This window comes from Parambassis ranga, chromosome 5 (assembly GCF_900634625.1).
Source record: "Parambassis ranga chromosome 5, fParRan2.1, whole genome shotgun sequence".
NCBI classification, from domain to species: Eukaryota; Metazoa; Chordata; class Actinopteri; family Ambassidae; genus Parambassis; species Parambassis ranga.
In genome coordinates, this window is record NC_041026.1 from 21,454,058 (window position 1) to 21,476,257 (window position 22,200).

A 22,200-nucleotide genomic window follows, 5' to 3' on the forward strand; every position below is an offset into this window, starting at 1 on the left:
TATGGCTGGAATTGTGAAGCCATTTGCCAGCTCTGTCGGCGGGTCTGGGATCCGGTTTGGGGCCGTACAGTACAGTGACACATCAAGGTAAATGGGGAGGTGAATTTTTCTGTGGTACTGTAGAGCTGATGTAGATTTATATATAAATGCACACTTGTCTCGCTGCAGAGTTGAGTTCACCTTCAGCACCTACCTGAACGGGACTGAGCTCGTCAACGCTGTGCAGAATCTGAACTATAAAGGTGGAAACACTCGCACTGGTGCTGGTCTCAAGTTTGTTGCTGATAACTTCTTCAACCCTACGTCTAGTCGGGATGTCCCAAAGGTCTAAGGAGCAGCAACTTCAGAGTATTTTGTATCATTATTTAAGAATGTGTATTTTACATGGTATTTGTTAATTCTTTTAGATCACAATCCTGATCACAGACGGGAAGTCGCAGGACAATGTGCAGGAACCAGCGCAGAAGCTGCGCAGTCAGGGAGTGCACGTCTTTGCAGTCGGTACGTGCCTTACATGCAGTCTCTCTTACTCAGAGTGGTGTAAATTCATTTTAGGCTTGTGTCTGATATATTTCTAACACTGTGTTTGTTAGGAATAAAGAGTGCCGATAGGAATGAATTGGCTCAGATCTCCTCCCAGCCCAGCAGTGATTTCACCTCCTTTGTCGGAGACTTCAAACTGCTCAACACACTTCTCCCTCTAGTGAGCCCTCGAGTTTGTTCAAAAGCAGGAGGAGTCTATGCCAGCGATGGTACATGTGGTCAAAATGACTCAACATGAGTAAAATAAAATTCAATTCATAGTCACATTTATGTATTAAATATTATTATGTGACGATATAAATCTCCTGCCCACTTCTCTCCCCTCCTCTCACTTCACAGAGGCTTTTTCTGGTCCATCCAACATTCAATTCAGTGGCCAGACGACAGACTCTCTCAGGTTTCGCTGGAGTCCTGCCGGAGGACCTGTGAGTGGCTATGTGGTCCAGTATGTGCCACTCTCTGGCCTGGGTCAGCCAATCACAGCGGAACTGCGTCAGGTGAGCACAGGTGTTGAAGAATATCATGTTGACACAGAGGCAGGAAGCAGCACATTCATATGGCCTAGATTGTTTTTAATTGCAGTTTTAGAAGCCAAAGTCAGTCCTGCTTTTGTAGAGGAGCGTGTGCTTTCAGGCTGAGTATAAACATGCCTAATGGGTGGATCTTTTTCATGGAGACACTGCAGAGATTAAAGTGTGGCATAACAGAAGCTGAGAAATTCCATCTGTGAACCCTGGCAGTCAAACACTCTGCAACAACTTGTTCCAGGTATGACTGTTTACAAAGGTGACCTCTGTCTCTGTGCAGGAGACTGTCCTTGCCAGCCAGAGGACCTTCACTGCACAAGAGCTGAGGTCAGGAACTGACTACCTGGTGACGATCATTGCCCAGTACCCTAACAGTGTGGGAGAATCTGCTTCTGCCAAGCAACGGACCAGTGAGTGAAAAAATGAAGGACTCAAATGTCAGCCAAGAGACATGTGCCAAAAACCCTAACGCAACTGTCTCCTCATACTCAGGGTCGTTACCTGGTGTCTCCAGCCTTCGTTTGGTCCAGGCGGGCTTTTTCTCTCTCTCTGTTGGGTGGGATCAGCCGTCATCTCCTGTCCAGGGCTACAGACTCACCTATGGACCACGAGGTCAGGGAGTGAAACTTTGATCACCTGAATTAGCTCAGAATTACTGTAGGTTGTCACAAAAACTCAAATCTTGTCCAAAAGGATTAAGATAAATGGAAAAGAGCCTTACCAGTCAATAATGGTTAACTTCTTGGTGGCAAGTTGGAACCACGTCAAGAATGTGTAGCAGTCTGGGTTGAGTATGATGAACATGAGCTTCTCTAAAACATAACTTCCCTCAGGCACTGGCTGTCAGTAAGGATTTTTTTACTGGCCAGACCTAAAATTGTAAATACTTTTATACATCACTGGTAGTTATGAAATTAGGCAGACCCAGAAAACCTTTTAACATCAGTAATATCTGTCCTTACATTGTCAGAGGTGTGTCTGTGTTTTTGTGCCATGCCAGGAGAGAAAAGTGGCCCCCCGGGGGAGGCTGATAGAGAGTTTCTCCCACTGAACATGCTGTAGGAGTGGCAACCTTTGTTGTTTTTACTGGAGGGGTCTTACTGACAAGTTAGACTGCCACGTGTGTCTAAATGATGACAGAGTATTATCCTGTAATGAGAGGATGGATTTTTCTAGCTGTTTCTGTCAGACAGGGGAATGTTGCCAATAAGTACAGAAAATGATTGTTGTTGTAGTGTTGCAGTAAATTCTTTAGTTGTTAGTTAAATGAGATCTCCTGCTGGCCTACGTGTACCAGGATGCATTGCATGAAAGCATCCAATGCATCCATTATAAATCCCTCCCAAGCCCAGGCCCAGCATGATTGTGGGCACGTTTAACATGATTTTGTGTACAAAAAGTTATCGTGTCTGAAATATTGCTTCACTGTTAAACTAGACCACACAAAAAAACATAAATAACATTAGAATTTGTTGACAGGAAGCTATAATCTGCCCTCTCAGTCCTGCTGGTCTTACTGTTTTTTCCAGTTTATATTTGAGAAACTGATAAAAGGTCTTCTGCAAACCGCTGTCCATCTTTACTTTGGTAAACAAATCTCCTACATTCCCAGTGAACCAGCTTGTTCTTTGAAGAACAACAGTGTGACTGAGGAATCATTAAAAGCAATAATGTTGCCCACATTATACACTTATTTAAACATACAAATAAAACTAAAAGTCATTTGCGCTCATTACACTATGTAAAGGTTTAACTTAATGAAGACAAATCTCATACCCGTGCCTCATTTGCTCAGCTTATTCTGTCTGATGACATACTGTATAACTTGTGTTTGTTCTTAGGACACTGATGGCTCCTCTGCATGTTTTCTTGGTTGTTGTTTTGGAAGTGTAGGTCAGCCAGCAGCTCAGCTTTTAGAGCAGTCACTGTCTGCAGACTCCACATCTGTCACCTTGGAGTCACTTCAGCCCGACACTGAGTATGTCATCAGCCTCTACCCCTTGTTTCCCCGAAACTCTGCATCCCCGTCCATCCTCAATGCCCGCACTTGTGAGTAGAATGTAATTGCTAGTGACTGATGCGTAATAGTGATACAGTCTTCTTGTGGTGGGAGCGGTTTTCAGCATAGTTAGCAATTATTAACACTGCATGCATCGTGTTTGTACTTGTGTCAGTGCGGCTGGAGGCGGTGCAGCAGTTGTCAGTGGAGACGCAGTCAGAGGGCAGCGTCCGTGTGCGATGGAGAGCTGTCAGTGGTGCACGGGCCTACCGTCTAGTCTGGGGACCATTTACAGGTAAGCAGAAGGTGAAGTTGCAGCAACAGAAAACATGTTTTCCAACACGCATAACTATATTCTTTTTTTTAATGTTCACTGAGGTCGTAATGTTGAAACTGTGGAGGTTCCTGGTGACAGCGAGTTCCACACTTTGTCTAGACTGCAGCCCGATACTGAGTACATCATCACCATCATCCCGCTGTATGAGGGAAACGCCGAGGGCCCTGTGGCAACTGCCAGATTCAAGATAGGTAGGTGTGCTGCACATCGTTCACCGCAACATAAAAACATCTCTGTTTTCTGTGAATGTGTCACACCCAGTTCTCATTTTTTTCTGTTTTCCGTCATGTTTCCTAAATTCGTAATTCTAGTTTAAGAATGATTTTTTAGAAGATGCTTTCTTCCTGTTGTTTCCTGCCAAATACAGAGACAGGAAGCAGAGAGGGGAACAAAAAACAGAGATAGAAAAGATGGCCAGCAATCTTCCCTGCTGTTTGTCTCTCTTCTAAAATGTCTGCACATGTTACTGTTTAGCTCTGTTTGAGGAACATTTCTGGCACACCTACACACTCATTACACACACACGCACACACACTTGCACACCATCTGCCTCTCGTCAGTAATACCCGTATGGTGTCACTTCAGTGGGACCAGTGTTATTTGAATGAAGACTGAGTCACTGCAGGGCCACCGTACAGAGCAGAGAGCAGCCTGGCAGGAATGGGGGACTGAAAATGTTTGTGTGGCCATGTTGTGCTCTCAAAGTAGTGTGTACAGTGATGTACATACTGTACACCACTGTAACTTAAACTTTGAGTCCGCTTGATTGTCGCTCTTTGTTGTGTGTTTGTGGTTTGAGATTTATGAGCTTTCTTCCTTCTCGTGAAAAGAAATTTGTTTGACTCTTAAAAACCACAGTAAATGAATTCTTCATTTAATGCAATGAATCAATTAATTAGTGAGTCGTTAACATACATAAAGACATTTCCATTTAAAGCTCATATAACTTTCAATAGCGCTGTATGCACATTGAGGCATCAAGCTATATTATAGAATAACGCATTATTCGGTAAAATGCTACATTTATTCTTACATTGGGTCTAAAGGAGTTCTCTTCAGCATTGGTCTGCTTTTGTCCTTTGACTTCTTTGCCTTCTGCTTGACAACTGGCACTTTACATGCTGATGTATTTTCTTCTCACTTCTAAGAAAAAACTTGTTCACATACAGTATTAGAGGGAGTGTAACCTTTTGCTAACCATTATAATAATGTGTCATCCACTGCAGCCTCAGAGCAGAGGTGTGGCGTCGGGTCTGATTTTGAATATTGGCATTGTTAGTATCATTTCACAACAAATCCCTGAACCCTGAAGATGAAAGATTTCGCAGGAATGTGTGTGTGGGAATGTTACAGCTTTTTGTTGCACAGATGAATTTTGGGTTTGGAAGAGTTTTAATGTGACATGCGTATTCATGATCATCCTCTTTGTTTAGTTGTTCTCAGATGTTGTACACTGGGGGTCCATGTCAAACAGGAAACCACACATGCCCCACAACGTTCACATTGACACAATCTGTCAGGCACAACAACGCAATGAAAAACCATTTTTCCTTAACCTTCATTCTCCACAGAAACTCTCTGAAAACCAGTAACAAGATGTATATCTGAATTAACCTTTAGCACATGTATCTTTGTTGCCTTACAACTTATATTTTTTAATTAAAATGTCAGCAGAAAGTGCAGATTCAAGCAGTTATATAAGTAACGATGTGGTGAACCTAAGCGAACCAAAAATTAGATCCATCATAGTGTTTTCCTGACTTTTAGGCAGTACATCATGAATGTTCTTTCAGTGGTTTGTTTATTTAGACTTGCTTAGAATGCAACAAACAGATGCATACATACTTTGACCTGCCTCTTCACATTGTACCTGGAATACAGATTTTAAGACCATATTATTTTCCCTCTCCACTGAGACACAGGCTGCTGCACTCACAATACACTTCTCAAAGCTAAATGTGTTAGCTGACGAGAATCTGTTTCAGAGTTTATGAATATCAAAAAATATGATTTCTTGGTCTCATCCCTTTTCCATTCAAACCAAAATATCTTTGCTCATATCAAAAGCAGGAGGAGGGAGTAAAATAACATGACTTGACTGACTTTAAAAATTGTAACCTGTCATTTTAACATTTTTTGTTGATGGATTGATGGTAAGAAAGCAATACTTATGACTTATTACATCATTTGTGTTTCAGAGCGTCAGGAGCAGCAGGTCCTCAGAGCAACTACGACCGGCCCCTCCTCCATCCGCCTCACTTGGAGAATCATTCAGTCCTCCCGCGGGTATCGCCTGGAGTGGAGGGAGGGAGCAGGTAAGATGTTCATGCGACATAGATGCTCATTTACCTGTCACTCGAACGTTTGAGTAAGCACAGAGTTTCTTTTAAAGCATGCTGGCCAGTGTTGACAAACATATCATTGAGATTGCAGCATATTTCATGTCAACACACAGAGGGACATATCTAAAACAAGCTTCACACCTCACTGTGTGATAAAGAAATAGTCATTTTTCATCAGATCAAAAATAATATGATTTAAAATCTGACTTCTTTTCTTCATCAAGGCTTCACTTTCAAGTTGCAATAAATAAAAATTCATACTGTATTGATATTATAAGTGCTGTCTCTGATCTTGGAGTGTTGATTTGTCCTCCAGGAGGCCGCGTCCAGAGCCTGTCCTTTCCTAGAAGCACCAGCAGCTATGAACTAACAGGCCTTCAACCCAGTACAGAGTATGTCATCACCCTGTACACCCTGTATGATGGTCGTGAGGAGGCCACACCCGTCTCCACCACATCCAGAGGTCAGGCACAGAACCTGAACTCCTGCTGAGTTTGATTTATGGGTCATAAATGTGCTGGATGTGTTGGATTCCTTGCACACCTAAATATGGTTTCATTTAGGCATGTGTGCTTCTCTTATCACTTTTGCACGACCTCTTGATGTTACAGAGGAGCAGCCAGTGGGAAGGGTGTCCAACCTGCGGGTGGTGGAATCTCTGGGCAGCACCGTCAGACTCGGCTGGACAGGTGTGGCTGGGGCCACACAGTATCGAATCATTATCCTGAACACAGACGGTACAGTACACCCACTTTGTTTAGTATTTTATAATTCATTTTGATTTCTATTGCTCTGATTGTAACTTTAAAAATGCCTTTGGTTGCCTTTTCTGCATGTCGCATGTCTCATGTCATGTCAGAGGGGACTGAACAAATCCGAGTTATCCCCGGAAACCAGACGACCCTCGACCTCAGAGATCTGACAGTGGGCGTGTCGTACGGCGTCAGTGTCACAGCACTGGTGGGAGAAAATGAAGGCGACCCAGTTACTGTGTACATCAAGCCAGGTGAGTTAGGCAGCAACATGATGTACTGCTGTGCTGACATTTCACAGTCAGTTCTCATTTATATTTGTCTTATCTCAAACACATGAAGTACAATACTGAAATCTTTACACTGTAGATTCTTCAGCATTTCTGTGGATCTCTTAGTTAATGCAAAAAAATAATGTTTGCATCTTTGACAGTCTGCAACCTTGGGTGCATTTTTTTCTCTCTGTATTTGCTCTAGAAGTGGGATACTCAGGCTCTGTAATGTTTGGTTTTTCTGCCACAGAAATATCAAATATTGATCCTATCATTTTATTCTCTGTCACAGAGCAAAGTGCAGGGAGAGTGACAAATCTCAGAGTAACAAATGCAAACAGTCGGAGGATTCGCATCGCCTGGACAGGTGTTACTGGGGCGACGGGGTACAGGGTTACATGGAGACAAGGCAGCGGTATGTTTTTTGTATTATCACCTTCTTTAACTTACTGATGATGCATAAAGATGTTTTAAAATTCCATGATCTGCCCTCCAGGTTCAGAGCAATCCCGTGTTCTGGGAGCGGAGCCCACGGCCTTCACCATAGACAACCTGCAACCAGACGAGGCGCTGGTGATTGGCATTGCAGCTCTTGTCGGTCAACGTGTTGGTGAAGTGGTGACACTGTCTGCTCGGACTAATGCCCACAGTGGACCACTGTTGGGGCTTCGCATCACTGATGTCACATCACAGAGGGTACGCATCGCATGGTCACCATCCTCTAGGGCAACTGGCTATAAGATCAGCTGGCGTCGTGGTGATGGTAAGGACACTTTGTGACATGAGACTGATGTGTGTATATGATTACAAGGCAATATAAGGACAGGTATTATTTATTCTGCCCGGTCCAGGAGTTGAAACGATTCGGAATGTGGCTGCTGACGTCTCTTCCTACACCATTGATGGACTAGAGTCAAATTCAGCCTACACTGTCCTAGTTTCTCCTCTTTTTGGCTCTCGAGAAGGAAGCTCGTCCACTCTGAGTGTCACAACGGGTATCTAAATGATTAATTCCAATACATATTACTGCCGTTAAACTTTTTTAGGAAATTTGAGTGCATTTTATTCTGTCCTGGCTGGCAGAATCTGACCAGTCAGTGGTCGGGACTGTGACATCACTGCAAGTCCAGGAGACTCGTGGAGAAGTTGTCAGAGTCACGTGGGTTGGTGTGCAAGGAGCAACAGCTTACCGTGTCACTTGGAAGAGGACAGACGGTCTGTTTTTCATTTTTGTTGTGGTTCTTTTACTTTTACTTTAGGCTAATCTTGGATGTAACACAGTTTAAGAAAATTAGACATATTTTCTACTGCAGGTGGGGAAGAGAGGAGTCAGATGGTGAGTGGAGATGTGACAGCAGTGGATTTAAACCAGCTGGACCCAGGAGCTCAGTATGAGGTGCAGGTCATGGCTTTAGTTCAAAACAGAGAGGGGAATCCTGTGTCCGTCAGAGTCACCACCCGTGAGTCCTGTCTTCACGCATTATTTAATCTCACCCTTGCTTCTGGTTTGAACTTGTTGCACATATGCATTAAAGTGATATGTGGACTAATGTCTCTAAAACTTGACAGTGTTTAGTGAAACATGAAGTCACTTGGACTGCTGTCTTTCTTGTGCCGATAAGTTGTGCACCATCTTGCACAGCTCTCTTGATGTAATGTTGATCTCACAGCTCGTGATTACACCCCATCACCCTCACTACCAAGTGTAACTTTAAGAGTGGACGAGGTTACCCAGAATTCTGTGAGGCTTGGCTGGAATCTTGTGGCAGGTGCTACAGGATATATACTTCGCTGGCAAGAGGAGACAGGTGAGGAATTTTCTTACACACTTGAGACTGTTGAATGCACACTCTCATAGTGATCTCATCATTTTAACTGTTCTCAGATGTTGGACAAGGCTTGTCCGTTACGCTTCCAGCTTCCTCCAGTTCTTACCAAGTGACTGGGCTACGTCTGGGTCAGCGATACAGATTTACTGTGGTGCCCACTTTTGAACGTGGACTTGGATCAGAGAGCTATGTGGAAGAACGCACTGGTAACCAGCATGTGTTCCTTCATTCTTACTAAACATAAAAGCATTTTTCTAAATATTTTTTATTATTTTCAACACTCCTAAACTTCTCTGTTTGCAGTCTGTGTGGGTGGGCGTCTGGATGTGGTGTTTCTGGTGCCTGCATCTACTGATCGGATCAACCTAGCAAGACCTCTGCGTCAACTCCTCACTAGTGCAGCAGGGTCACTCACTGCCATTGGGTCCCGAGACTCACAGGTACTTTTCATTAAACACAGAAGCACAAGGCTGCAAGCATTGTTCCTTTTTTGATCATGTTTTAATTGTTTCAGGTGGGGGTTGTAGTATATGGATATAGACCTAAGATATGGTTCCTGCTCAGTCGCCACAACAGATTTGACACACTGCTTCAAGACATTCAGTCCACACCCTTTGATGAAAGCCCAGGGAACAACATTGGTCAGTTTTTTTGTCCCTTCCTTTGCAGCTTCTCATTATTGTGTGTATTGTGTAACATTGTTTTTCCCCCTCTGCAGGTGAGGCAGTGACCTTTGCAAGGCAGTACCTCCTGACCCCCTCAGCTGGACGGAGACCGAGGGTCCCTGGTGCTGTTGTCATCATTGCTGACAAACTGTCCGCAGACAACCTGACACTTGCAGCCAGCAGCTTCAGAGCAGCAGGTCACCAATAAGCTAGTTATCATAAAACATTGTGTTTGTTTAGCTGGATGTACCAAGTCAGCAGTGGGGAAGATATCAGCCACAAAAGCCTTGTCTCGGAATAAACTAAGGCTGAAGTCTTTTCTGTAGTAGTCCTGGTTTGAGTCCAGCCTGCGACCCCCCCTCTCTTCATCACTGATGATTCTGACCTCTCTCAACTAAAACAAAACAAAAATGCTAAAAATTGATGCTTCTTAAACACAGTTTTTGGTGTTTTTTTAAACACTTAAACAAATCAGCATATGTTTGAACATACATTTAGAATGCTTAAAACACACACTGTATTAAACAAATGCAAATAACCTGTGGAGTGACACTTATCTGGGGCTGTGTGTGTGTTAGGTGTGACAGTTCTAGGAGTCGGTATAGAGCAGGCAGATACTGAGGAGCTGCGTCGTGCTGTGACGGACAGCAGCATCCAGAACATCCTGTATGCTCGTGATGCTGCGCAGCTGGACACTCTGCACTCTGATCTGGCAGACTTGCTCTGTGGTATCGCCAGAATACCAGAGGTAAGAAAAAACCTGGGAAAAAGTTGTGTTCAAAGATAATCTGACATTATAACATTTGGATGTACTGTGTTTGTGTTGTTTAGGTAACTCCAGGTACAGACCAGTGTACCATTCAGTGCCCTCAGGTGGGTTATTCTGCTTTTTTTATTACTTTTAATCACTTGTTGGCCAGACTTACTCCAAGTTTCATATTAATCTTTATTCATACATTTAGGGTGAGAAGGGAAATCGTGGGGAGAAGGTACAGTCCAACATTTTTATTCTTCTTCTTTGAAGTCATATTTCCAGCTGTAAAGGTGACACCTTTTGTTTGACTCCACAGGGTGAGAGAGGCAGAGATGGTGCAGATGGAAGAAAAGGAGAGCCTGTAAGTCATCCTAAACTTTATTTATTCATTCATTCTAATCGTTATAGTGTCATTTTACATTTTTATTTATAATACAGAACAAAACATTCTCACTTACAATATGTATGGATGATGTAGGGCCGTGATGGTTTGCCAGGAAGGGATGGGTCCAGAGGCCCTGAAGGACGCCCGGGTCCACCAGGCCCACATTCCCCATTTGACCCTTCAGTGGTTGTGAAAGGGGAAAAGGGTGAAAGAGTGAGTACAGCCAGGGTCCTAGCAAATGTTTACATATTTGACAAAACAGAACTAAGGTAACAAAGCTTTTGTTTTGTGTGCAGGGTTTCCCTGGTATTGATGGAAGTCCAGGGTTGCCAGGTAGACCAGGTGCCCCTGGAAATGCAGGTGTCCCAGTGAGTAAACGGACAAGAACCCACAGACTGAGTGGATGTGTTCATGTTGTTGTTTCATTTACTATAGTGTTAAAAACATTTGTGTCCTGCAGGGTTCACAGGGTCTGCCTGGTGCCAGAGGAAACCCGGTAAGTAACCTCCTGACCTGCAGAAGTGTCTTGGTAGATGCATGAAGTACAGTTTTTTTTGTTTTTAGGGTGAACCAGGAGGAGCAGGCTCACCAGGGCCAAAAGGAGATAAAGGTGAAAGGGTGAGCTAAAAACCCAACTTTCCAGTGTGTGTACACAAATGAGTGTGCTCAAGCTTGAAGATAAAGTGTGTGTTCACTGTGTGTGGGTGGTGGTTCAGGGTGAACCAGGTTCAGCTGTACCTGAAGGGGGTCTTCCAGGGAGGAAAGGAGAACCAGGGATCCCAGGAATACCGGTAAGAAACTATAAAGCCAGAAAAAAAGATTAGTTTGGCTGTAGCTGTTGAAAGAGGACTCGCTAGCATCCACTTCTATGCACTAATATTTTTATATTGTATGTGAAGGGTACTCCAGGTAGACCAGGCAGTGATGGAGCCAAAGGAGCTCTTGGAGCTGCAGGGACACCAGGTCAGGATGGGCGTCCAGGGATACCAGGAACACCAGGACTTCCCATCAAGGAAAGTCTACTTCCTGCTACTCTCATTCATAAATTCACCTCTTCTCTCAGTCAAAATACTGCAGATTACTGCTGTTTTCTGTCCAGATATTTGAGATTTCTTTTATGTATACTATATATTTAAAACTCAATGTATGTTTGATAGGTTTCATTGAAGCACTTCAGGTTCCTAACTGTTGTTGTCAGACTCATGCACATGGTGGTAGCATTGAGCTGCCTACATGTTTCTTCGGAGGAGCTGCATCCATTCAATGTAGTTTAGAGGTCATTTTATGTTACACAACACAATTTCTAATGTATAAGTTTTTAGTTAAATGTCAGGTTTTTATGAATATATCACAGATTTAGTTTCATTTGAGAATATCCAGCTCTGTCCACAGTTTTTGGCAGATCATAACTGATGCTGATGGCATTTATTCTCATTTCCAGCACACTACCATTGTAGCTGTTTTCAGTTTTTTAATACTTATGGTGGATTATTATTATTATTATATGGTGGTTCTGTTATGTTTCCAGTTACTGTGACTATTGGTCTTCCAGTGTGCTTGAGATAACACAGTATGTGCAATAATAGAGAGGAACAAATCCATCTTCTGGGAAGGTTATCAAAGAATTTTATTCTAAATAAGAGTTCAGCATCCTGTTTGTTCCCTTACCCTCTCTCTCTCTCTCTCTTTCACTGGTGCTCAATGTGTCTTTCTCTCTTGCTATTTTTCTGCAGGGAGATAAGGGCAGCCCAGGAGAGAGGGTGAGTCACACCATCACCAACTTCCTCTCAGTGCAGAAATATCCTAAAGAGCACATGAGTGCAATGATTCTCAGCTCTTATCTCTCTGCTGACAGGGACCTCCAGGAGTAGGCAGCGGGGTGGCCATAAAGGGCGAGAAGGGCTCCCCAGTAAGTGCTGTCAATCACTGGCAATGTGCTGACACATGAAGTGTGCCTGGGAAACCTGTGTGCACACGAAGTGTGTTTTGCATTTACTAATTGCTTTTCTTATTATCAGGGAGTTCCAGGATCTCCCGGGGCTCTGGGTCCTAGAGGGCCAGCAGGAACACAGGGCAGCAAAGGAGACAAGGTAGCTGCAGATTGATTCAGTGTGACTGAGGAATGTGAAGGGCTTTTTTTTAAACAGAATTTGTGGTTGTTTTACAGGGTGATAGTGCTGATGGGCTGCCTGGACTTCCAGGCAAGCAAGGAGAGCCAGGGGACAGGGTAGGCCAATAGCAGTTCTTGAAGAATGGCTGATGGTTCAGAATGATGATGACAGCACACAGCACATCTGCTAAAGCAACACAATGCAACATGTATCTTCAAAAAAAATGAAAACCCAAAATGGTACCTTGTTTTTAGGGTCCCCGTGGACCACCAGGAGAGATTGGCAGTAAGGTAAGACAAAGATGAGAAATATGGGTTAACAGCAGCGTGAGCAGAACAGTGACCTCCGTTAATCTCTTCTGTTCTGATAGGGCAACCGAGGACAAGCAGGTGAACCTGGGTCAAAGGGAGACAGGGTGAGATTAAACCTGTCTGTGGATGTGTGTGTAAATGTGGATAGTATAATGACTGTCGGCAGTGATGCAGGTTTAGAAGTTACATTTGCCGGCAGGAAGAGAAAAAAATAAAAAGGAAATGAAAGAGACTGTGATATTAACTGTCTGAGCCAAACTATTCATTTAAAAAGTTCAGGTTAAAATGTTTAGGGTGGAAACACAAGGGACCTCATTTTACTTCAATCCAGTAAAAATATGCTGCAGAGGCTCAGGGCTTTTTTGGTGAGTTGGAAGTCCTGCTGTGTGATATTATTACTTATTATTACTAGGTGCAAAACCACTGAAAGCTTCCTGATTGTGTCAATAGATGATTTGACCCCCCAGTAATTTAACTAGCTCCAGAATTAAAATATAGACAAGATTCTGGCATGACAAGAACATGTAAACAAAAAGTATTTTGATGGTTAAACTCGACTTGGAGTGAGTCCCAGGAAACAGATGAGCTCCCACAGTTGGTGATGGATCTTTGAGTTAGCAGAAGGCTTTGGTCAGGTGTAAATGGGTTACATGATATGTGGCCTACAAGACATAGTGACATCAGCACAGCAGCCACGCAGATCATTGGATTAGATCTGCTCAGTACTGTATATCTGCATGAAGATCACGACTCCTGCTCATGATGCTGCTGATAAATTTGCAGCACTCACAGATTAGGCTGTGTGCATGTGCTTGTAAAGGAGAATGCAAAACAGCTGATGAGCCTAATTATTTGTGCCCATGTAGGGGGAGAGAGGACAAGCTGGTGAAACTGGGGAGAGAGTGAGTAAAGCGATGCCTGTTCTGGTCTTCATTTAGGTTTTTAATCTTTGACACCCTTTTGTCTTTAAAGAGACTCTGTGCTGAATAAAGTTGTCTTCTCAGGGGGACGCAGGAAATCCAGGCCCCCAAGGACTGCCAGGGTTGAGAGTGAGTGACAGACTGCTGTGTATTATCACTTTGTATTTGTTGCACATTTTGTGAGCGTTTCCATTTGTCGTCAGGGTTTGCCGGGACCCAGTGGACCGCCGGCAGAAAAGGTGAGGCTAATTCATCTAAGTGCAATCACATGAGAAGCAGCAGGTCAATAGGAACGTGATTCCATCATTGAATGATTCATAATCTGATGAAATGAATTTCCAAGCAAAGATGAAAGACCAAGTGAACGTGTCTGTTCCCAGGGAATTAAAGGCGCACGAGGGGAGCCAGGCAGAAGTGTGAGCAATCTGATAAAGAGAAAATCACAGCATATATTCATTAATCTGTCTTTGCCTGTGTGTATGATGACAAGTTTTTACTGTATTATTCAAATCAGGCTCCTGGTCTGCAAGGGGAGAAAGGAGAACAGGTGAGGTATAACACTCTTGATTTTATACCGCTTTTCATTTTAGCAGAGGTCACCTGGAGGTCATGGGTCTCTCCTTTTCTCACAGGGGGAGCAAGGCCAGCCTGGAGTCGATGGTCAGAGGGGAGACAAAGGAGAGCAGGGACATAAAGGAGAGAGAGTATGCTGAATGCTGTGGCAAAAAAGCTTAGTTTGTATTCATAATTTGGTTTGTTCCCAAGTGACACTCTTCATTTGTCTGTCTCTCTGCAAGGGGCCTCCAGGTTCAGGAGGGTCAGGTGTTATTGGTTCAAAGGGGGAACCCGGAGAGCGAGTACGTTCACACTGAAGTCATCACAGTTCAAAGAGCACCATCACAGAGTTTACAGCTGATGTGATAAACCTCTGACAATAACATGCATTATTCATAAAGCTTTCCCTGATACCACCTGTTGGTGCCCCAAAACCCCTCAAACTGAGAATACATAAAACATGTTCTCTTTCCTCAGGGACTTCCTGGTATTACCGGAAGACAGGGTGCCAAGGTGAGGGGCCCACTGTGTCTCCTTTGACCTTTCTGTTTACTGCTGTGTATTTGGTAATGGTAAACCTGTCTTCATACTGTTTTGTTAGGGAGATCCAGGAGAACCAGGAGAGAGGGGAGAGGATGGGCGCCCAGGGGTCCCAGGAAAGCCCGGTCTTCCAGGAAAAGAGGTCAGAGGGGTGTTTCAGATTTGTGAAAAGTGACAGGAGTGCTAGCTGGTAATCCAATTTTACTGACAGGCAACCCTAGCGGTCATGTTGTACTGTAAGTTACTGTATTTCTATTTGAAAAATCAAGAGTGTGTTCAGCCTTTTTCTTTTTTTCAACACGCTGCTCTTTCTAATGATGGCAATTTAGAGGTAAAAAACTAATACAGACTGTATGTATGTTTGACTGCTGGGTTTCTTCCACTGGAATACATTAATAAATAAGCTTTTTTTTTTACAGGGACAGAATGGAGAAAAGGGTGATGAAGGCACTCCTGTAAGTGTGTGCTTTTCCTTATATTTTTTTGTGAATGCCAGTTCTGTCATGCATGGATCAAAAAATCCTTTTGTCCTTGTAATGTTGGAGTCAACATTCATCTCTGTGTAAGGCTTTGTTTTTATTTTTTATCAGGGCGAGTCTGGACTTCCAGGGAAGCCTGGAGAAAGAGGACTGAGGGTAGGACAAATATCTTTGTAGCCTTTTTAAATTTCAGCTTTTCATTTTAAACTCAACAAATGCCTTGTTACAGCAATGAAAAATTCAGTTAATAGACATTGTTATTGACTGCACTTTCAGGGATTGACTGGTCAGCCGGGACGACTAGGAGAAAAAGGAGACATGGGAGACCCTGGAGAGCACGGACGAAATGTGAGGCATACATTTATGTATCCTCGTACAGACAGCTTTTCAATATCCTCTCGCACTATTCTGCACTATTATTGGGGCCTTGAGAGGGGGGGAACCTGTGAGGAAGGTCACCTGCTCAGCATCTTTATTGATCCGTGTGTTACGATTGTAGGGCAGCCCGGGACCTGCAGGACCAAGAGGAGAGAAAGGAGTACAGGTATGTTGTCCTTTTTTCTTTTTCTTTAATGTATCTATCGATGGTGTACACAGACATTTCCATTTCTTCTGCTAGGGACCTCAGGGGCCTCCGGGACCACCAGGAAAAGTGGTATGTCACATAGTACTTTGTAATACAGGTCTCTAGCATGTTCTTAGTACTCAATGAGGCAGTTAACACAGAAGAGGTAAGACTACATGTTTGTATCAACAGGCTGACATCCAGGGCCAGCTGAAAGGAGAAAGAGGAGACAAGGTATGCTCTGAGAGTTTATGCTAAAGAACCAAAAAGCATTAATTTTGAATCAGACTACATAAAAGTTTTGTTAAAATAAAAAAATATGAATATGTAGCACAGCTGAAACATGTTGTGATTCTCAGGGAGACGCAGGTGACCCAGGAGAGCACGGCCAGAAAGGTCAGAAAGGCGAAGCGGGGACTCCCGGAGCTCCAGGTCTGCAAGTGAGTTTTCCTCATTCTTATTCTATGAACATGTCCAATGAGTATCTGATGAGCCTCCATGTATGCATCTGTGTGCACACTGGATGCTTTCTGTGTATGGTATACATGAATGATGATCCTTTTTGACTTCTTACTCTGTCCTATACTGTCTATAAAGGGCCCAGAGGGACAACGGGGACCTGCAGGCACAAGAGTGAGTTTGCTTTCTGTCACTGTTTCTCTATGTCAATTCTTTGTGACTGCAGTAGTTATGTGTCTGTGACTAGATTTACTCAATGCCTTTCAAATTTTATTTACATCACTTTTTCTTCTGATATTTCCAGGGTGACACAGGGGACAGGGGAGCACCCGGAGAGAAGGTTTGGAATTGATCAGTGTAACTACACAATCTGCATAATCTCAGCTGCTGTACTTTACTGATCTGAGTAATTTAATCAAGATTTTAAAAAAGTATTTTTTAACCTTAAACTGTGCACTGACTCGTTCTTGCCGTAATATACACACAATCTCTCTAACCTAACTCTTTATGTCAGGGAGAAAGGGGGGCACCTGGCTTAGACGGACGTTCTGGTCTGGATGGTAAACCAGGCGCTCCTGGAACACCAGGACAGAGGGTACCTCTAATTCTGCCATCTTTATTAAGCTTTTTATGCAGCTCTTCTCTGAGCGGATACACTGTATTTTGTTCTTTGTGTTACAGGGTGATCCTGGCAAACAGGGAGACTCTGGCAGAGATGTGAGTCAAATTACAACCAGTCCTAATATCATATGATTATTATGTTGAGTTTAGTAGAGAGATTTCTCCCTTTTAGTATGTTTCTTCTATAATTCTCTATTTAACATAGTATTAAACACATGTCTATCTCTTTGTTATTGTAGATCAAGTGCATTTTGGTGCATATGCTGCAGAGGGCACTGTGGAGATGCTAAAACATTGTTTTTACCCCTGTGGCCAGTTGCATAAGGTGTAGGGAAATGTATCTACAGACCAGTCCAGTTCACAGGATATTATTATCACAGGATAATATTATGTAATATTGACTGTAATATTGTGCTAATGACTCAACAAAGTCCACAACTGCTCTAAGTCTGTGCCTGTCTTTTCTGAATATATGACACAGCTGCACTGAAGTTAAACAGAAGCTGCCCTTTTTGAGACTTGCTGTCCTGTATCCATTTAATTTAGATTGTATCCGAAAATGCGTTATTTAAAGGACCAGTGTTGATTGACGATTAGTGTCATCTAGTGGTGAAATTACAAATTGCAGGCAAATGATGATCACTCCCTCAACTTTCCCTGTTTGAGCATGTAGAACTTACAGTGAAGTTTACACAGGGCCTACGTAGAGCCAGTTTTGCATGCAGCCCATCTTGTGCAGCATGGATAAAGACCAAGAACCTTTAGAAGAACAACTGCATCATGACAGTGTGATAAGACAAATGCACCTTCAAATGTGGCCTTACTTTAGCGTAGGTAGATCTTCTGTGACTCATCTATCCCAGTAGGGTCACAGAGTTCTCTTTTAAATGCAGCTCTGCATTAAAGGAGGAGTAGCATCACAGCTGGTGATGCAAATAGGAACTTCCCCATAGTCCATACTATTTCATTTAACAATGCTTGATGCAGACTGTATTTCAGTCTTCAAATGAAGACACAGCTAATGTAGCTAAGAGGGGCTCCTTCTAAACACAGTTTATCGTTTGATGAACCCTGTATTCAATTCATGCCAGTCAATCCCCTGATGCTCACTGGCCCATTAATGTAATGTAACAGTGCATAATCAGAGAGTAATTAAAGCTGGAGTTGCACTCTGTTGTGTGTTGTTCTTCCAGGGACTTCCAGGACTAAGAGGGGAGCAGGGTCCCCCGGGGCCTGTTGGGCCTCCAGGCAATCCAGGGACTCCTGTGAGTGAGCACACTCCCACACACAATTTTCAGGCTTTGTTTGTTTCTCTGCTCTCTTTCTGTTTTCAGCCATATTTCCTCAAATGTGTCATGAGGCTTGCTGTTATATTTCAGGGTAAAGCAGGTGAAGATGGAAAACCTGGGTCTCCTGGCAAAACGGTAAGCATGGCTCACAAATCATACAGAAAACATCCACATGTTCAGACAGAGTCAACAGATTTACCAGTGATATGACTGATATATTTTATGTCAAAGTCCAGTAACAGTATAACTATCGTCACCTCTCTGTATCCCTTTATGTTATTCTCTAATTGTAATAGCTTTGGCGTACTCTTTGCTGTTTACTTTGGGAAAGCAGTATTTATTTCAGGGTCTGCTGCATAATGGATGTATTAAGTGAGTCTCTAAAGCTGTGGCACTGAGTGCTGCTACAGCAGACAAGCCATTATTCAGCTGGTTCCTGTAAAGTCCGTAATGCATTTTCTTTTTTCTCACAGGGTGAAGATGGAGTGCCCGGTGAGGATGGGAGAAAGGTCTGTGGCTGTTTATCAGGTTATATGATCAATGGCTTGATGAGCTTTTGTCAAGTAGTGTTTCACAATTCTACTCCATAAAAATTATTTTAGGTGACCAGTAAAAAGATCTTGATAATACATTCCTATGACAGTACAGTTATTTTTTATGATGCCGTTTTCTTCTGCTTGATTTCTACATTGTACACAAAAAAACACAGATTGGCAGGGTATCTGAATCTGACACTGCTGTTTCTAATCCACAGGGTGACAAAGGAGAAGCGGGAGCAGCTGGCCGAGATGTCAGTTTTTTTTTTTTATTATTCTTTATCTTGTGTGTTTTTTTGTTGTCACAACACTGAGCACTCTGTGTCTTGACCTGATCTGTTGTACCCCTTCTTTTTGCATGTTTTCTTCAGGTCTCCTTTTACTACCCTGTACGCCCTCTACTCTTCCCCTGCTCTCTTTTCTCCTCCCCTCTTATTCCCCCTTCAATGTATATGTATCAGCTGTAGTTTTCTCTGACACTGACATCACACTCTCACTCAGTGCTGAATCAGAAGCAGCAATATATTTTCACTAGCCTCTAATGATCAAGCTTAGCCTTTAAGGGGGAGCCACTTCTGACAGGAATCCAGAGGGGCACCAAATGTCAGACTGCTTTTTTCATGTGCAAATTCATATTAATTATCTCCAGCACATCAGCGGAGGGGTGGCAGCAGCCACCTGCTTTGATTTTATAGAGTTATCCTTTACTATAGTGCAGAAGGAATTAACCCTGTATAGATGGAGTCTCAGTTGCAGAATTGCATGTGTGTTTCAGGGACGTGATGGGCTGAAAGGGGAACGTGGTCCCTCTGGGCCTGTAGGACCCACCGGACCTCCTGGACCTCCTGGTGTCCCTGGAAGCATTGGTCCCCCTGGACAGGTGACGATAACTTGGACATCTGAAAAAATTGTAATGCTAATGTATTGTTTGTACTAAAGCATGAACTCTATTGTCTGTCAGGTTGTGTATGTAAAAGGAGCTGAAGCGACACCAATCCCAGGTCCACAGGGACCTCCAGGAACACCTGTGAGTGTGCATGACTCTTAAGCATTATAATGTTGTTCTTAATGAATTCTTTTCACAAAAAAAACTTCCTACACACCTAAGTTGCTGTTTAAAAACGGTTCTCACAGGATTCTGTTTGGCACTGCTTTCAGCACTTTTGTCACTGCTTAATAGAGGTCTGTCTGTGTCTGTCATCTCTGGCTGCTGAGGGTGCGGGTAGGTGCCCTCAGTGATTACGCAACACCTTATTGAAACACTGCGTCATTTCGATTCATGCTTCCCCTTCAAAATCCCATCTTATGGAAAAGCGATGGGTACGAGATCCGTTCACCGACCCAGATATGAGTGTCACCTGATCTGCCACCTGTGGTGCAGGATAAACTTCTGGAGCTCTCATGCGATGCTGGTCTGCAGTCAAGATTCTGTCGGCTTGCTCTCTCTAAATTCTCCTGTCATGCTGCAATGAATATCCCCAGCTGAGTGAGATGGCAGTGAAAACAATGATCCATTTTCATTCAACATACCTCTGCCAGACCGTATTTGGCACATTTGACAGCCACAAACACAAAATACTATAACAGGCTCAACACAGAAAACAAGCTCCAAACGGCCTTGTCACCACAATTTCCTCATTTAAAAAAATATATAAAGTGAAAAAAAATACTGTCATGCTGGCACTACTACTAATACTAGTGCTAATAATAATAATAATAATCTATCTATCTATCTATGAAGGAGCAGATGGGGGGATGAGGCCTATGCAGGTCCCACTGGGCTAAAGAGCAAAAAAGTTTGAGAAACCCTGTGGGAGGAAAATAGGCAGTTAAAATATTCTAGCAGCTTTAAGAGGGGCTGCTTTGTCATGGGTGATCATTTTACCTTTCACTGCACTATGTGTTTTATCTGCCCCTGTTTCTGTATGCTGCTGCATCCCCCCCATCGTGTCTTCACGTTTTTTGTCTTTGTCCTCCCTCTGTCCTTCAGGGTGTCCCTGGGATCCCAGGAACTGCAGGAGGCAGAGTAAGTGGTGGTTTGTTGTCTCGGTTTACTTTAAATCACCCACCACTTAGCCTGTGTGTGTGTGTGTGTGACCTTCTTCTTTGTTCCAGGGGGAGAGAGGTCTGCCTGGGCCTAAAGGTGAAGCTGTAAGTTACACTTCCATTCCTGTTATAATGAAAGTGTGATATTGAGGTGAGGTGTCATTTGTTTTGTGTTGTTGACCACTGGATCTCTTGTTATTATAGGGAGACCCTGGAGAGGATGGAGTTCCGGGCAAACCTGGTACAGCAGTGGTAAGACGTCAGCACATAATAATCTCATGATTCAGTATTTTTAATTGATGCACCGGTGTCTCCTGATGTTTCTGTGTTTCTTCCTACCAGGATGTACAGAAAGCTCTGACAAGCTTTGGTATTCAGGTATGTGGTCTCTGCATCAGATTTATGTATTTATTGATGGCTGGATAGAAAGAAGTTCAGTAAGAGCATTTGCTCAGGAACCAAATAGAGTTACTTTCAGCTCGTGCAACAATTATTCCTCTACAGGTAAATATTTTAGTGCGTTGATCTGATGAAATTGTGTCCATGTTGTCCGTTTGATCATGCAAACGTCTTCACACAAGCTGATGCTTTTCATTTGTTGTACTTGCTTTTTTCAGTGGATTAACAGAGGCGTCTCATTTAATATTCTTACACACCTACCTTCAGAATTTATGCCAGATATATTTAAAGTGTCCATCAGGCTTTACTTTTCTGGACTCAGAAGCTGAAAGCGACATAAATAACAGTGATTATGACCACCTTTTAAGCCTGTGGGATGAATTCTGAGTGCCTGGTCCTAATCTGAGGTCTGATTTCACAGACACACCTCTGCTGCTGAAAGCCACGAAGCTCTTGCATTTCTGATTTCTGCCCTGCACGCAGGTGTCTGATCTGAAGGTGGTTGTGGACAGGAAGGACAAACTACTGGCTCCAACAGAGCAAAAGCCAGAGAAAGGTGAAAAGGGGGACAAAGGTGAATCTGGACCACGAGGACCATCTGGTGCCGATGTAAGTGTCACTCAGAGCATCTTGGAGGGTAAAAATAAAAAGACCTGATGAAAACTTTCAGTCAAATTGTGGAAAGCTGGACTTTTTTATGTTTATTAATCTAACTCAAAAGTTTTAATTCCTGTTGTGCTTTAGGGTGTCCGTGGTGTTCCAGGAGAAAGGGGAGCCAAAGGAGACCAAGGGGATCGAGGGCCTGTAGGAGCAACTGGACCTCCAGGACGAGCCATTGGAGAACGAGGGCCAGAAGGACTCCCAGGGCCTGCTGGAGAGCCAGGCAAGCCAGGGATACCAGGGGTTCCTGGGCGAGCTGGAGAACTGGGGGAGGCTGGAAGACCAGGTGAAAAGGTAATGGGGA

General features: G+C 43.4%; 1 protein-coding gene across 1 annotated transcript in view; it reads left to right on the top strand.

Moving 5' to 3' along the window:
- Position 1: 1 nt before the first annotated feature.
- Positions 2-22,200, top strand: part of col7a1 (collagen, type VII, alpha 1) — a 43,051-nt gene continuing 20,852 nt past the window's right edge. The window contains exons 1-72 of the mRNA XM_028405202.1: positions 2-87; positions 169-325; positions 408-501; positions 594-752; positions 883-1,040; positions 1,351-1,480; positions 1,563-1,682; positions 2,964-3,119; positions 3,245-3,364; positions 3,448-3,597; positions 5,605-5,721; positions 6,065-6,211; positions 6,360-6,485; positions 6,608-6,754; positions 7,065-7,187; positions 7,269-7,535; positions 7,624-7,767; positions 7,856-7,987; positions 8,086-8,232; positions 8,443-8,580; positions 8,658-8,807; positions 8,905-9,041; positions 9,116-9,242; positions 9,320-9,463; positions 9,845-10,014; positions 10,098-10,139; positions 10,229-10,255; positions 10,337-10,381; positions 10,499-10,618; positions 10,702-10,773; positions 10,866-10,901; positions 10,970-11,023; positions 11,122-11,196; positions 11,305-11,418; positions 12,139-12,165; positions 12,261-12,314; positions 12,424-12,495; positions 12,573-12,632; positions 12,771-12,806; positions 12,887-12,931; positions 13,694-13,729; positions 13,832-13,876; positions 13,951-13,986; positions 14,128-14,163; positions 14,262-14,294; positions 14,380-14,451; positions 14,545-14,604; positions 14,780-14,815; positions 14,904-14,984; positions 15,262-15,297; positions 15,433-15,477; positions 15,598-15,669; positions 15,821-15,865; positions 15,941-15,976; positions 16,079-16,120; positions 16,246-16,326; positions 16,484-16,519; positions 16,650-16,685; positions 16,860-16,940; positions 17,027-17,062; positions 18,160-18,231; positions 18,346-18,390; positions 18,729-18,764; positions 19,010-19,045; positions 19,567-19,671; positions 19,753-19,818; positions 20,782-20,817; positions 20,907-20,942; positions 21,042-21,089; positions 21,180-21,215; positions 21,720-21,845; positions 21,981-22,190. Of these exons, the coding sequence (XP_028261003.1) occupies positions 2-87; positions 169-325; positions 408-501; positions 594-752; positions 883-1,040; positions 1,351-1,480; positions 1,563-1,682; positions 2,964-3,119; positions 3,245-3,364; positions 3,448-3,597; positions 5,605-5,721; positions 6,065-6,211; positions 6,360-6,485; positions 6,608-6,754; positions 7,065-7,187; positions 7,269-7,535; positions 7,624-7,767; positions 7,856-7,987; positions 8,086-8,232; positions 8,443-8,580; positions 8,658-8,807; positions 8,905-9,041; positions 9,116-9,242; positions 9,320-9,463; positions 9,845-10,014; positions 10,098-10,139; positions 10,229-10,255; positions 10,337-10,381; positions 10,499-10,618; positions 10,702-10,773; positions 10,866-10,901; positions 10,970-11,023; positions 11,122-11,196; positions 11,305-11,418; positions 12,139-12,165; positions 12,261-12,314; positions 12,424-12,495; positions 12,573-12,632; positions 12,771-12,806; positions 12,887-12,931; positions 13,694-13,729; positions 13,832-13,876; positions 13,951-13,986; positions 14,128-14,163; positions 14,262-14,294; positions 14,380-14,451; positions 14,545-14,604; positions 14,780-14,815; positions 14,904-14,984; positions 15,262-15,297; positions 15,433-15,477; positions 15,598-15,669; positions 15,821-15,865; positions 15,941-15,976; positions 16,079-16,120; positions 16,246-16,326; positions 16,484-16,519; positions 16,650-16,685; positions 16,860-16,940; positions 17,027-17,062; positions 18,160-18,231; positions 18,346-18,390; positions 18,729-18,764; positions 19,010-19,045; positions 19,567-19,671; positions 19,753-19,818; positions 20,782-20,817; positions 20,907-20,942; positions 21,042-21,089; positions 21,180-21,215; positions 21,720-21,845; positions 21,981-22,190 (6,258 nt within the window). The remainder of the gene's footprint in view (positions 88-168; positions 326-407; positions 502-593; positions 753-882; positions 1,041-1,350; positions 1,481-1,562; positions 1,683-2,963; positions 3,120-3,244; positions 3,365-3,447; positions 3,598-5,604; positions 5,722-6,064; positions 6,212-6,359; positions 6,486-6,607; positions 6,755-7,064; positions 7,188-7,268; positions 7,536-7,623; positions 7,768-7,855; positions 7,988-8,085; positions 8,233-8,442; positions 8,581-8,657; positions 8,808-8,904; positions 9,042-9,115; positions 9,243-9,319; positions 9,464-9,844; positions 10,015-10,097; positions 10,140-10,228; positions 10,256-10,336; positions 10,382-10,498; positions 10,619-10,701; positions 10,774-10,865; positions 10,902-10,969; positions 11,024-11,121; positions 11,197-11,304; positions 11,419-12,138; positions 12,166-12,260; positions 12,315-12,423; positions 12,496-12,572; positions 12,633-12,770; positions 12,807-12,886; positions 12,932-13,693; positions 13,730-13,831; positions 13,877-13,950; positions 13,987-14,127; positions 14,164-14,261; positions 14,295-14,379; positions 14,452-14,544; positions 14,605-14,779; positions 14,816-14,903; positions 14,985-15,261; positions 15,298-15,432; positions 15,478-15,597; positions 15,670-15,820; positions 15,866-15,940; positions 15,977-16,078; positions 16,121-16,245; positions 16,327-16,483; positions 16,520-16,649; positions 16,686-16,859; positions 16,941-17,026; positions 17,063-18,159; positions 18,232-18,345; positions 18,391-18,728; positions 18,765-19,009; positions 19,046-19,566; positions 19,672-19,752; positions 19,819-20,781; positions 20,818-20,906; positions 20,943-21,041; positions 21,090-21,179; positions 21,216-21,719; positions 21,846-21,980; positions 22,191-22,200) is intronic.